Raw genomic sequence first — 13,610 nt, 5'->3', positions numbered from 1 at the left:
TAGTCAGCGAGCAGCGCACGTGTGCCACGCCAACGGGGTGTGTCCGCCTGGACTTTGCAAGTTTCGTGCACCGCGCAGGCTAGCGCAGGCACTCCTCCCGACTCGCCCACCCGCGCAAGTGGGAAAGAGGGAGGAGAAGAAGGCGTGAGTGGGAGACGAGGCGTGGACTGGGATTAAAACAGCCGATTCAGATCTTCACCAATCAAATGAGCTCCTCGCCCCACCTTTAATGCCTTAGGGGAGGTTCAGTGCAAGTTCCGTCACTTGACAGACCGATGACAGAAGCAGCGCCGCCGCTCCCACCACGCGCATCACGCGCTGTGCATGCGTATCATAATGATAACAATGCCGATATTATAAAAACAGGAGAGTGAGAGGGAGATGTTTTGGTCCGAGAGGCTGAGTTTCCATTACGCGTGCCATCTGCCTTTGATCTGACGTCAGATGTGACGGGACAATCTATATAGATATAAATGCACGTGTTTATTCAATTAGTTGCATTAAATACTGTTGTGATTATTTATTTAAATGTGCCTGGAACTGTGGAAACCTGCCTGTGAGGTCTCGGTGACATGTGCGCACTGCGCAACGGTCAGCCAAACTTCCACTCCGCCAGCTGTAATTCGCCTTGAATGAATGGACTTTATTTGCGCCTTGCGCCTAACGCCAAGGGTAGACTAGGTTGGAGCTGGCGGGCTTTCAGCGCAGTCTCGGCGAGGCTTTTTGCCACGAAACTTCCGCTACGCCAAGCTGAATCTGTGACGCCTCCCCCTGCTGCGCCGCCACACCCATCTTGGCGCAGGCGATCCACCAAACTGCCAAACACATCCGTGCGCAAGGCTGCGCGGGTCGAAACTTGCATTACGCCGGCTCCGCCAACCTGCGCCGCCCTGCGCTGCGCCACGAAACTAGGGCCCATAGTCTGCATCTCCTTCCCTCACAATACTTTTCCCTGTGATGCTTCACTCCTTGTTTTTGTTTTTCCCTGTGTTCACTCCTCCACCTCCCTCCATCTCATTCCAGCCCAGTGTGTTCCCAGCCCCCCCACCTCCCCGACCAGAGTGGCCCCTCCCATTTCCTCTGCTGACTTCCCCAACTCTGTCCACATCATGAAGGTGTGAGTTGTACCAGGTGAGTCACCGTCCACCACACCATGTCCTGCCCCGTTTTGACCCTGTGCATGCTTCCCTCACTGGGATGGCTCTAGATGTCCTCCACTGGCTTTATCATGTGACACATTACGTTTGAAATAGCAATGCTCATGTTTTTAAGTTTAACCTGCTGACAAACTATCTTGTGTGTTCTTGAGTGCTCCATATCACCCTCCAAGTTATAACAACAGAATTGAACTACCTGCTTGGTTTTGAACATACATTTGGATTTGGTGTGGCATTTTGGAGGTGCATTGTCAAAATTGTCAATACAAGGTCAATATGTTGTCTGTGAAGATTTTAAATTTAAACTGAAATTAAAAATGTCTTTTTAACCCTTTTAGTTCCCATCCCCCCGTCATATTCAAGTTCAAGTTCAAGTTTATGATAGCCATTTCAACAATATAGTAGAATACAGTTGATAGGAATGTGCTTTGGTATGCTCACATGAATCACATTACAATAACATCACAACATACACAAGACAGAAGGCCAAAAGGCACATAAATAACAGGGAGTACAACACTAAATACATAGAAAAGTGCATTGTTATGGAACAGCAGCAGTAGGGTTCAGTGGTGCAAAAGTGCAAGAGAGGTAGATCATGTTGGAGGTAGACCATAAAGTGCTTAGTGCATATTCAGGTGACAAATAGCTTGTGGGTAGGTACTAGCCCTGAAGCGTGATGTTTTACATGTGATGCTTCTGTACCTCTTCCCTGATAGTAAGAGGGAGAATAGAGTGCTGGAGTGAGGGGTCACAGATGATGTTACGAGCATTCCTGGAAAGCCTGGTGTTATAGTGTGAGGCTATGGAAGATAAACTACAGCCAATGATTCTAGAGGCCCTGCGTACTACCCTCTCCAGCTGTTGTTTGTCCTGGCTGGTAACACTACTGTTGGGGTAGTAGCAGGAGCAGATTTGGTTATCAACAGCTAATTATTAATGTCAATATGATTATCGATATTAATAATTATATTTAATATATTATTATGATATAATCATGAATAAACGGGGCACCACCCTGGGATCAGGGAAAAGATAACCAAAAGCTGTATTCAGTCTCAATATAAAGGTCTTTTACTCACATGCCAATCATCGTGATCATTGGCATAAAAGTATAAAGACAATCGAACAATTAAAAAGGCGTGAAATTCGAGCACTAGCCTTCACAACCTGCTGTTATCCAGTGACATATACACAACAAGCACAAGAGACCGCTAGTTATAATATAATAAGGTTTATTAAAATCAGTAATAATGATCACAATCAATAACACTGCAATTAACAAAGCCTTACTATCTAACTACCTAACACACAAAGCTAAGCTAAACAAAGGAAGAGACACACGTTGAGTGTGTGTGTGTGTGTGTGTGTGTGCGTGCGTGTGTGTGTGTGTGTGTGTGTGTGTGTGGAGAGAGAGAGAGAGAGAGAGAGAGAGAGAGAGAGATGGCCGGGCGCGACCACCAGATGGAGCTATTCCCCACAGCGTTCAGGGGCGGAGCCACTGACGTCGGATAGAATCGCGAGAGAGGGAGAGAGAGCGAGAGATGGCCGGGTACAGCCACCAGATGGAGCTATGTCCTTAGCGTCCGGAGACGGAAACAGCTGGCGTAGGATACGTGTGGGGGCGGTGTATATGTGTGCACATGTGTTAGCCGGAACAAAGAGAGAGAGAATGCGCGCGTAATACAAAGGATCAGTAAGCTATTACCATCACACGGGAGCCCATGAATGAACTGGCGTTCGTTCGGCGGGACCCCGGTCCTTTAACTGATGGTAGATCACTTACTGAGCTCGTGAATGTGTCCGAGGTTGGACACGCACTGTTTACCGAAATGAAACCCAGCGGCGCGGGTGCACAATCAGCATTCAAATACAACAACACATAAAACAACGGACTCGGCGGTCCGTGATCAAATCTTAAAACACATTAACAAGAATTACAAGCATATCCTACACTATCAAACGTATGTCTCTGCCCAGACTGATAGCCTCTTACTGGTGTCGTTGCGTAGGCTGTGAGTCCGTCCCGGCGATGCCTTAACGTGGCGGCGGCGGCAGTTTGTGAGTCCTGGCGGCAGCGGGGGACGTGAGTAGGCTGAGTCCAGACGAGAGCGAGGCGTTCCTCTCGTTGATCAAGCTCGAATAAAGAAAACAGTTTGTGTTTCTTCCTTCCGCGGGCAACAATATAGTCGCACGGTGTGGCGATTTAGTCAGCTGACTTCAGACAGGAGCGGGGCTTCCGGCTGGTCGCTGAAATAAAGAAACCGTTTGTGTTTCCTCTTCTGCAGGTAAACAAAGGATCGCACGTGCGGCGATCTCCTCAGGATCCGTAATCATAAAAAAAGAAAAAGGCGAGTCGCGGAAAACGGGGGAAACAGTCTGTCGCTCGTCCAGCGAGTTTGGGAAAAGACTGTGGCCTAAGACAAAGGGACCGCTGCAGACGTTATAAGTTGGTCTCCTGTTGCAGCGGTGTGCTGCGGTGGGCGAGTCCACCTCCTGTTGCAACGTGGTGTTGCGATGGAAGAGGAAGCTCTTAAGGCGGCGCCGGTTTATATAGCTCACGGCTGCTCCCGGGGACCCCCTGGGGTACCTGTGGTTGTCAGCCAATAGGGCACCAGTTGTGTGACGTTGCACTTCGCACCTTGGTGCGAGGCGAAACCAAAATGGCAGTTGTAGTTTTTATCTCCTTTGTTCCTTTGTCCTGACCGCATGTGAAGGCTTTTGTAGGCCGCATTGTGTAGTCCTAATGGTGAGGTCCCAACACTACCATACCAGACCAGGATGGAGAAGGTGAGTACACTTTTGATGGTAGCACGATAGAAGTGAGTCATGCCTGCTTGACTGACCCCAAATTTCCTCAGCTGACGGAGGAAGTGCAGTCTCTGATGGAAATAATGAGACTGGTGTTCATATTCCATGAAAGGGACTGGTGGATGGTGGTGCCTGGAACTGGAAGGAGGGGACCCACTCCACTACTTGGCCATTAATGGAGATGGGAACGTGCTGACCTGGCTTTTTCCTATAGTCAACTATGTCTTTGGTTTTGTTATTAAGGATTAAGTTGATTAAATTGTCTTCACACCACTGTACTAGCTGTTTGACCTCACTCCGATAGGACGATTCGTCCCCATTGGGTATGAGGCCTATGACAGTGGTGTCATCAGCAAACTTGAGTAGTTTGACAGATGCAGAGTTAGATGTACAATTGTTGGTGTAGAGAAAAAATAACAGTGGTGACAAGACACACCCTCGTGAGGCGCCAGTATTAAGAACCTTGAGGGATGACACATTATCCTGGATTTTAACACACTGTGTTCTACAAGACAGGAAGTTGAGTATCCACTGACAGAGTAAGGGATTAACCCCTGTGGCCAGGAGAGAATTGTGCAGTTTGACAGGCATGATGGTATTAAAAGCTGAGCTGAAATCAATGAACAGTATGCGGGCATAGGTGGACCTAATATCAAGATGTTGTAGAATGACGTGTGTGCAGAGTGAAACCACATCATCCACTCCCCTATTTGCCCTGTAGGCAAATTGGTGAGGGTCTAGCATAATGTGTGACAGGTACTTACAGGCTAGGCGTTCAAATACTTTCATGACAACAGATGTGAGTGCAAAAGGTCTGTAATCATTAAGACAGGTTATGTTACTTTTCTTGGGCACTGGAATTATCATGGCTGATTTGAAACATGCAGGTACAATTGCTGTGTTGCGAGACCAGTTGAAAATATAGGTGAGAATGGGAGCAAGCTCATTAGTTATTGTTAACCCATTTAACAAAACATGCCAAAACAATTACAGAAATCAATTTTTACAGAAAATCCTTTTTTTCTTCCTGAATTACAAAATATGACGTGTGCTTTCGTCAGCTTGTTTTCAACCAGGAATATCATGAGATCCATCCATCAATCACTCAGAGCTAGAGAAGGTGGTGAACCATCAAATCAAATTCCTCCCAATGTAATGTCCCGCCTCCTATCCTGTTTCACTAGGAAATACAATATAGAAAATATACACTTGGAAATTATGTTTCAGCTCTACTTTAAACCTCATCTCACATCAACACTTAACAACACTATCTATGGAGGTAGAGGCCAAGATATGTAGCTGAAAGCTTCATATAGCAAGTAAGTTGGACCTACACTCAAATACCACTGGCTGTAGCTTAGAATGTGTTACAAAGGTATAAAAACGTCATGTCCTGCTGTAGCAGTAATCAGAAATGTATCTTTTCTAAAATGGTTTTCAGATGATTCTTACATGCTAGTAAGTAGGTAATCTTCTTTATGTCTGCAGCTCAAGCCCTGGCTGCTGTCAAGTTTGATGGAGGGACTTTCTGAGGAATCACTGGACTGAACTGATCATGAAGACGACCCCTTGAAAAATGACTTTTATCTTTTTTTAGCACCTAAATTGATCTACAAGTAAAAAATGAAAGCTGTGAAAGGAGCAAGTGGAAGCCATTAAGACTTGTAAACTCCAGTTCATCAGTTCATCAGTGCCCAGTGGTACAAAGGAAGACTCCACATTTCTTACCAGCTTCAAGGGGGGATATTTCCATATAATTTCACTCAGGACATATTCTACAAAGTAGATATTACTGATGAACTATGTTGATGAAGTGATATTTTACACTCGTGTTGACAAGATGTCAAAGAACTGAGGTTGGAAGTGTTGATCATTTCACAAGGGAACGCTGCATATGAAGCTAAAGAGCTGCACAGATGAATCAAGGGACAGAGTTCGGGATATACTATTAGCATTTCATACAGACAGACACGATGTCCCCTTGATTACGGTACCCATCTTTCACACCTAACTCACAAGAGCACAGAGTTTGTTGCAAGGCAGCGTCGAAGATGAAGAGTATCACATAAACCACCTGCAAAGCTGCTACATCACATTGAAAGGACGGATTTACTACCCTCTCTAATATATGCCGTCATGAGGATTTTACTCAAATACTTGTCGGATCATAGTGGAAAGTCCCTGATATAAATCAATAGCAGTGTTCATAGAACATTGTGTGGTCCAGTTGCCATGAGTGTAGCCACATATAGTCTGCGTGGTCATACACTTTGGACGGCGTTCTGCGTGGATCGTGCCACACAGAAAGTATCTCTTGCCACAAAACCTGGAGAAAAATCAGGGTCCAGCTCGGACTCACTCAGCTGCTCTTCGTTTCAGGCCAAGTTGACAGTCCTCTGAGGTGTGGAAGATGATATCCTTAACTTATTTTCGTCGCATTACGGTCATTTGATCTGCATGCTGGAGTATTGTTAGACACTGAGGCCCAGCTCACATGAGACATGTCTCAACAGACAAAACTGCTTCAAAAACCACCTCTTGGCAAAGCGCATCGGGCAAAACAGCTGATGAGCAGGAGTGCATGTAAAGCAGGCCATACCAGAGGAAAACAATGTTTTTTAGCGTCGCGTTTCTGCTGACGCATTTGTAGCAACGTGTTTCAGGCAATCCGTTTCTAGCTACGTGTTTCAAGCGACACATTTCTAGCAACACACCTCCATGTGATCGGCCCCAGCGATATATACTGATTTTCTGTTATTGGAGTCGTTGTCTGCATGTCTCTGTTCAGTCTTAAGTCTTCAAACCAGAGCTGTGAGACAGGAAGTAACATTATAAAAAAGAGCATAACACCAGCAGTGGATTATGTACTTGGGTGCATTTCGACTAAAACCTTAAAGGAGATTGGAGTGAGCCCAGAGCCTGTTCAGTGTTCCATCAACATGTGTTCATAGTAACAACACAGTGGTTAAAGGACTTTTTCTATCTCCGCTCATCTTTAGACAAAGACGTAGGTCATCTGGTGGTAAGACAGGGAAATTGTTAGGAAATGGGATGAGGACCAGGGACCATCATCCAGCACCCTGACCTCCTCACCATCACTATACACTGCTCTATATGAACCTGACATGTCTGAAATGAACAACATGAGTTTCATTCATCCTGCATCCCGAAGGGGCATCATGACCTCACCATCCAGCTCTATGTGCAGCTCCCGCGTTATGCTCAGCCTCTCAGCATTTAGCATCAACTGCATCATAGCAACCCCATAGTGATCTTCCACACACACACACATTGGTAAAGTATGTTGGATAGAAATAGAAATGGTCCAGTGTATGTGGAAAGTGAAGGTAGAAGTGACCTTAGAAGTAAGTCTGCTTGAGAAGCAGTTTTCAGTGTGAAGAGGAATAAGCTAACGATGCAGTCATGTGGGGAAACAACACTTCATCTAGTCATGCAGTGCCATAAGTCTGAAACACATGTGTTCTATATATTGTGATGAATGGACAGTTTGAACCTGGAGGAAATGCAATGATTGATGCAAGTATCGGGGTTGCCATGGTTACAAATGGTGAGACTTCAAAAAGGCCAATTTTAAATACTGAATAATGAAGTTATTTTTAAAATAAGCCTGCGCTTTAATTCCATGTCATGTGTGCCGCTGTACCAGACTAAATAGGTGGAGACTTGACTGGGTTTTATTAGTGTGTGTAATAGATAAAGGTCCACAACACTTTCTGGTAACTTCTACCTTTTAAATGGTACACATTTCAGGTTTTGGCCTCTTCATTGCAGCTTCCTCCAGAGTTAAACTCTGTGACACCACACACACACACATGCCCTTTGTTATGTTACCTATGCTTTTTTTGCTGTTGCCTGTACACAATTAAATACTCTTATTGTATTATATTGTATTTCCATACTCAGTCAGAGACATCATTTAAGATAAAAGTAGCACTACGCAAAAAAAAAAAAAAAAAAAAAAAAAAAAAACGATATAAGAGAAGACTTCTATTTTTTCTTGTTTTATGGTTCTTTTTAGAAAGGGAATATGTTCGAAAAAGGCACTTCATATTTTTTTAGATGCATTGATAGTCAATGACAAGGTTTAAAACGTAACACTCACGTTTTTGCATTTTTCACAGAAAAAAAAAACATTTTATTTTCTTGCTCTTGAGGATTGTTAAAAGAAGCAGAACAGATATTTTTGAATGATTTTGGAATCTGATGTGTGTAAGCAGCAGAGAGGTGGTGTCCAATATTTGATACTAGATGTAGCATTTTAGATGAGGAAAATATATACATTGTTCAATGTATATAATATCTGGGATTTCAGTTACAGTATATCCTACTATCTCATGTAACCACTGCTATTTTTTTGGGGGGGGGGCAGACAAACTGCTTGAACTATGCAAATGATGATAAAAAATAGACAAATAATACGCTTGCTTTCAAAAAACCTTGCAATAAAGTGAATGTATATAAATATTGTGTTTCTCTAGATGCTTCTGAATCATCACAGTATTTTGTATCTGGCTGCCTGAAATGATGATGATCTATTTACTGCTGATTTGAATCTACTTGTTGATGATGACATTCACTGCCAGAAAAATTACTGAGGTTAACTTTCCAGCCTTCTTGTTACCAATAGACTCCTGATGATATTCTACAGTCTTTGTTAGTTCAAACTGTATGCCTAAATGAATAAATTGCAAAATCAAAGACAGACTTGTTCTTTCACATCAAAGCTTAGACCAAGAAATAGAGTCAATAATTCATTTATTGAAGACAGGTTGTATTACCAGTTTACATACTATCATCATTTGACAAGTACAAAAGAAAATGGAGATTATTGTTAGATGTCAGTAGGACGAGAGAGTGTTTTATCAGCTCTCTGAGTAGGATGTCGGGCTAGTTAGCTGGCTAGGTAGTTACAGTAGTAGTAGGCCTACAGTATGAATGCAGCAGTGAAGGTTGAATAGAGTGAGATGGAGCAATGGCAGCTTGGTGTTTCTCTGCAAAACCGCGGGTGATGCTGCCACCAGAGTCTCCACTATCACTATTACAATCTAAAATGGCCTCATTTACAAATGGTACATGGCCTCATTTATATAACCCTTTTCACCAAAGCGCTTTACAGTAATGACTGACATTCACCCATTCACAAACACATTCACACACGGCGGAGTCAACCACGCAGGGCGACAGCCAGCTCGTCAGGAGCAATTAGGGTGAGGTGTCTTGCTCAGGGACACCAGGCACTCAGCTAGGAGGAGCCTGGGATCGAACCGGCAATCTTGTGGTTGCCAGCCAACCTGCTCTACCTCCTGAGCTAAACCCCCCCAATGTTCACGATATAAGACCCCAGGTTATTGGCCTGGATGAAACCATCATCCTGCTAGACCAACATCATTTGACATTAATGTGAAAATATATATTTTCTTAAATAACTCAGAAACTTTGCCCAGTCACTCAGGAGAAGCAGTTGATGCAGTTCTACAAAATCAAGAGGACATGACTAAAGCAATAACTGAAATAAGGGACCAATTGACAACATTTCCAATGTACTAATGGAAATAAATAACTAAAACAAATTGCTTTCTGCATGTTCATGTGAGGGGTAGGGGTGTATCAATTCTCATTTGGGTTAAGGGCTAGGGCCAAGACGTAGGGCTACATAGCCCTTGAAATGAAGATTCCGAAGGACCACACTTGAAAGGGAAGGCTTTGAGGAATTTCCTTGAATCCACCGTGTGACCTGTCATCGAAGAGCTGGCCGGTACATTTTTTAAGGCAGCGATAGCTCAACAAGTACTTAAGGAGTTGCACAAATGTAAGTATTTTCAGTATTTTAATTAGGGCCCGAGCGCCGACAACGTCGGGCAGCGAAGCCCTATTGAAACTGTAGTGTTTATTAGGGCCCGAGCGCCGACAACGTCGGGCTGCGAAGCCCTATTGAAATTGAACGGATTATTATTAGGGCCCGAGCGCCGACAACGTCGGGCTGCGAAGCCCTATTGAAACCTTACGGATTATTATTTTTCTTTTTACACCACTTCGTGTGCCATTTTGGAGGCCTTCTCATATTCAGAAGTTGAAAAAAATTTCTGTGAATATGGGGACTGGCGAAAAATTTGAGATTTTTGAGGTTTCGTGATTGGCCACAAACAACTGGCTCGCTAGCGCCACCTAACGCGTCGTAGCCCTGGCCCCCGCACACCGTAACTCCAATTGACACAAAATTTGGTATACATGTGCAGGCAAGTGTGCTCTACAAAAAAGCCTCTTGGAGTACTAAAGTCCGCCTACCGAAATTTTCCGCCATTTTGAATTTTGTGAAAAACACGTTTTTGATCATTTCTCCTAAACCGTAAATTCTATTCTCACCAAAATTGCTGTGTATCATCAATAGACCGAGCTGATGAATGGAAATTAAGGGCTTTGTAAAATACCTCTGCATTCAGAAGATATTATCCAATGAACATCAGAGGGGCGGGGCTCTAGAAATCAATACACATAACTTCATAACCTTTACCCCAATCATAACGAAACTCGCAGGATATGTTGACATATCTCCCTGGAACATATCCTGAAAGTTTTATTAAAATTGACCACTCGGGGGCGCTACAGTAAATCAGCCATTTTGGGCCATTTAAGGCCATTTTAGCCAATTGTAGGTTTTGTATTTTAACGAACTCCTCTTACAGCGTTGATCCGATTCATGCCAAACTCGCTGAGCCTGTTCTAGAGGCCTCAACGATGCAAAATCATCGAAAGGTCTTACAAAAGTCAAAGGGCGTGGCCGGGACGGCGTCCTGAACATGGACAAATTTCATGCTTCGACCACAAAAATCTAAACTGTTATAACTTCAATGTACATTGTCTGATATGATCAAAACTTCACATGTTTGTCAAGAGTACCACCCTGAACACATCTGCACTGCAATATTGACTCATATTCAGAGCGCCACCTACTGGCGATAGAAAGTTTTAAATTTTATACTTCAGCGAGCTCTTCCTAGCAGCTTTATCAGATTCATCTCAAACTTGGTCATCTTGTACTCAAGTCTTTAATGATGAAGAGTCATCAAAAGGTCTTGCATAGGTCAAAGGGCGTGGCCAGTGCGTGACGTTTTTGCCAGTGTACAGGAAGTCATTGTAACTTCATCATACAATGGCCAATCTGCTCGAAACTTGCAGGATATGTTGACATCTCTCCCTGGAACATATCCTGAAAGTTTTATCACAATTGACCACTCGGGGGCGCTACAATTAATCAGCCATTTTAGGCCATTTTTCCCATTTTACCAATTGTACGGATTGTATTTTAACGAACTCCTCTTACAGCGTTAATCCGATTACTGCCAAACTCGCTGAGACTGTTCTAAAGGCCTCAACGATGCAAAATCATCGAAAGGTCTTACATAAGTCAAAGGGCTTGGCCAGTGCGTGACGTTTTTGCCAGTGTACAGGAAGTTGTTGTAACTTCAGGATACAATGTCCAATCTGCTCAAAACTTGACAAGTTTGATAAGAGTCTCGCCCTGAACACGTATGCATTGTAATATTGACCTTAGGTCAGAGCGCCACCTGATGGTACCTGGAAATATCATGTTTTTACACTTTTACGGCTCCTTTTAGGATATTGAACACCTTTAACTTAGACGTACCTGCATGAACCTTTGTATGTACATAGAACATGTAGAGATGTACAAAAAAGCCTATTGGACCCATGTCCTAAACCCAACAGGAAGTCAACCATTTTGCATTAAATGTGAAATTTTAAGCGATTTTTCGCCTCTTTCATGCAGTATATTTTAACGAACTCCTCCTAGACCGCTGATCCGATTCCTACCAAACTTTATGAGCCTGTTCTAGAGGCCTCAATGATTAAGAATCATCAAAAGGTCTTACATAAGTCAAAGGGCGTGACCAGAACGTCCCCACGAACGCGGACGAATTTCATGCTTCATAACACTCTAAACTGTTATAACTTCAATGTCCATTGTCCGATCTGGTTCAAACTTCTCTCATTTGATAAGAGTCCCAGCCTGAACGCGTCTGCACTGCAATATTGGCTCACAATCAGAGCGCCACCTATTGGCGACATGAAATGTCATGTTTTTACACTGTATAAGGTCCCAGTGTCGTAGAACTTTGCACCCCAGTCGAGCAAGACAACTTCAATCGTCTGATACGATGACTGACGCGACGATTCAGGCAAGGGACGACCGGCTGCATGGCAATGGCCGGGGATGACGCGCGCCGTGGCGGGGGCCGGGGACGACCCGCGCCGTGGCGATGGCCGGGGACGACAGGCGCCAGCCGTGGCGGTGGCCGGGGACGACCCGCGCCGTGGCGGTGGCCGGGGACGACCGGGGACGACTGGCAACGTGGCGGTGGCCGGGGACGACCCGCCCCGTGGCGGTGGCCAGGCCAGGCGGTCCGACACGTCAGGCGGCCGTAGCACTAACCGAGTTACGTGCCATGCGAGGGCCCGTTATCACTGCTCGCAGTTTTAATTCTTTTTATTATATCGCAAGTTCGACGGCCTTTTTGGGGGCCTTATCATATTCAGAAGTTGAAAAAACTTGACGTGCACATGGGGACTGGCGAAAAATTTGATATTTTAAAGGTTTCATAGTTGTCCACAAAAAAGTGGCTCTCTAGCGCCACCTAACGTGTTTTAAGCCAGCCCCAGCACACTGTAACTCTAATTGACACAAAATTCACCACACATGTGCAGGCAAGTCTGTGCTACAAAAAAGCCTCTTGGAGCACCAAACTCCGCCTACCAAAATTTTCCGCCATTTTGAATTTTGTGAAAAACATGTTTTTGCTGACTTCTCCTAAACCATAGATCCGATTCTCACCAAAATTTCTGTGCAACATCAGCTGACCAAGGTGGTCAAGTCCTAATAAAAGCTTTGAAAAATATTGTTGCGTTCAGAAGTTATTAGCCAATGAACATCAGAGGGGCGGGGCTCTAGAAATCAATACACATAACTCCACAATATTTAATCCAATCATCATGAAACTTGCAGGATATGTTGACATATCTGCCTTGAACATATCCTGAAAGTTTTATTAAAATTGACCACTCGGGGGCGCTACAGTAAATCAGCCATTTTTCAATTGAAAGGTTTGTATTTTAACGAACTCCTCCTACACCGTTGATCCGATTCCTACCAAACTTTGTGAGCCTGTTCTAGAGGCCTCGACGATTAAAAATCATCAAAAGGTCTTACATAAGTCTTATGGGAGCGCAATTACGGCGCCCAGAACATGGACGAATTTCATGCTTCGCCACAATACTCTAAACTGTTATAACTTCGGTGTCCATCGTCCGATCTGGTTCAAACTTCTCAAGTTTGATGAGAGTCCCATCCTGAACACGTCTGCACTGCAATATTGACTCACAATCAGAGCGCCACCTATTGGCGACATAAAATGTCATGTTTTTACACCCGTATAAGGTCCCAGTGTCGTGGAACTTTGCACCCCAGTCGAGCATGAAAACTTCACTCATCTGACACAGTGATGGACGGGACGATTCAGGCAAGGGACGACCAGTGGCGTGGCGATGGCCGGGGACAACCCGCGCCGTGGCGGCTGCCGGGGACGACCCGCGCCGTGGCGGTGGCCG

At 44.5% G+C, this 13,610-nt stretch overlaps 1 protein-coding gene across 8 annotated transcripts in view; it reads left to right on the top strand.

The window, feature by feature from the left end:
- plekha6 (pleckstrin homology domain containing, family A member 6) overlaps positions 1-8,687 on the top strand; it is a 130,713-nt gene extending 122,026 nt beyond the window's left edge. For all 8 annotated transcript variants that reach the window (XM_084025337.1, XM_084025336.1, XM_084025338.1 and 5 more), the window contains 2 exons: positions 1,024-1,131; positions 5,457-8,687. In XM_084025337.1, the coding sequence (XP_083881463.1) occupies positions 1,024-1,121 (98 nt within the window). In that variant the 3' untranslated portion in view covers positions 1,122-1,131; positions 5,457-8,687. The remainder of the gene's footprint in view (positions 1-1,023; positions 1,132-5,456) is intronic.
- Positions 8,688-13,610: the final 4,923 nt, after the last annotated feature.

This window comes from Eutrigla gurnardus, assembly GCF_963514095.1.
Source record: "Eutrigla gurnardus genome assembly, chromosome: 2".
NCBI classification, from domain to species: domain Eukaryota; kingdom Metazoa; phylum Chordata; class Actinopteri; order Perciformes; family Triglidae; genus Eutrigla; species Eutrigla gurnardus.
The sequence above is the reverse complement of the archived record's forward strand: the minus strand, read 5'-3'. Positions and strand labels throughout refer to the sequence as shown.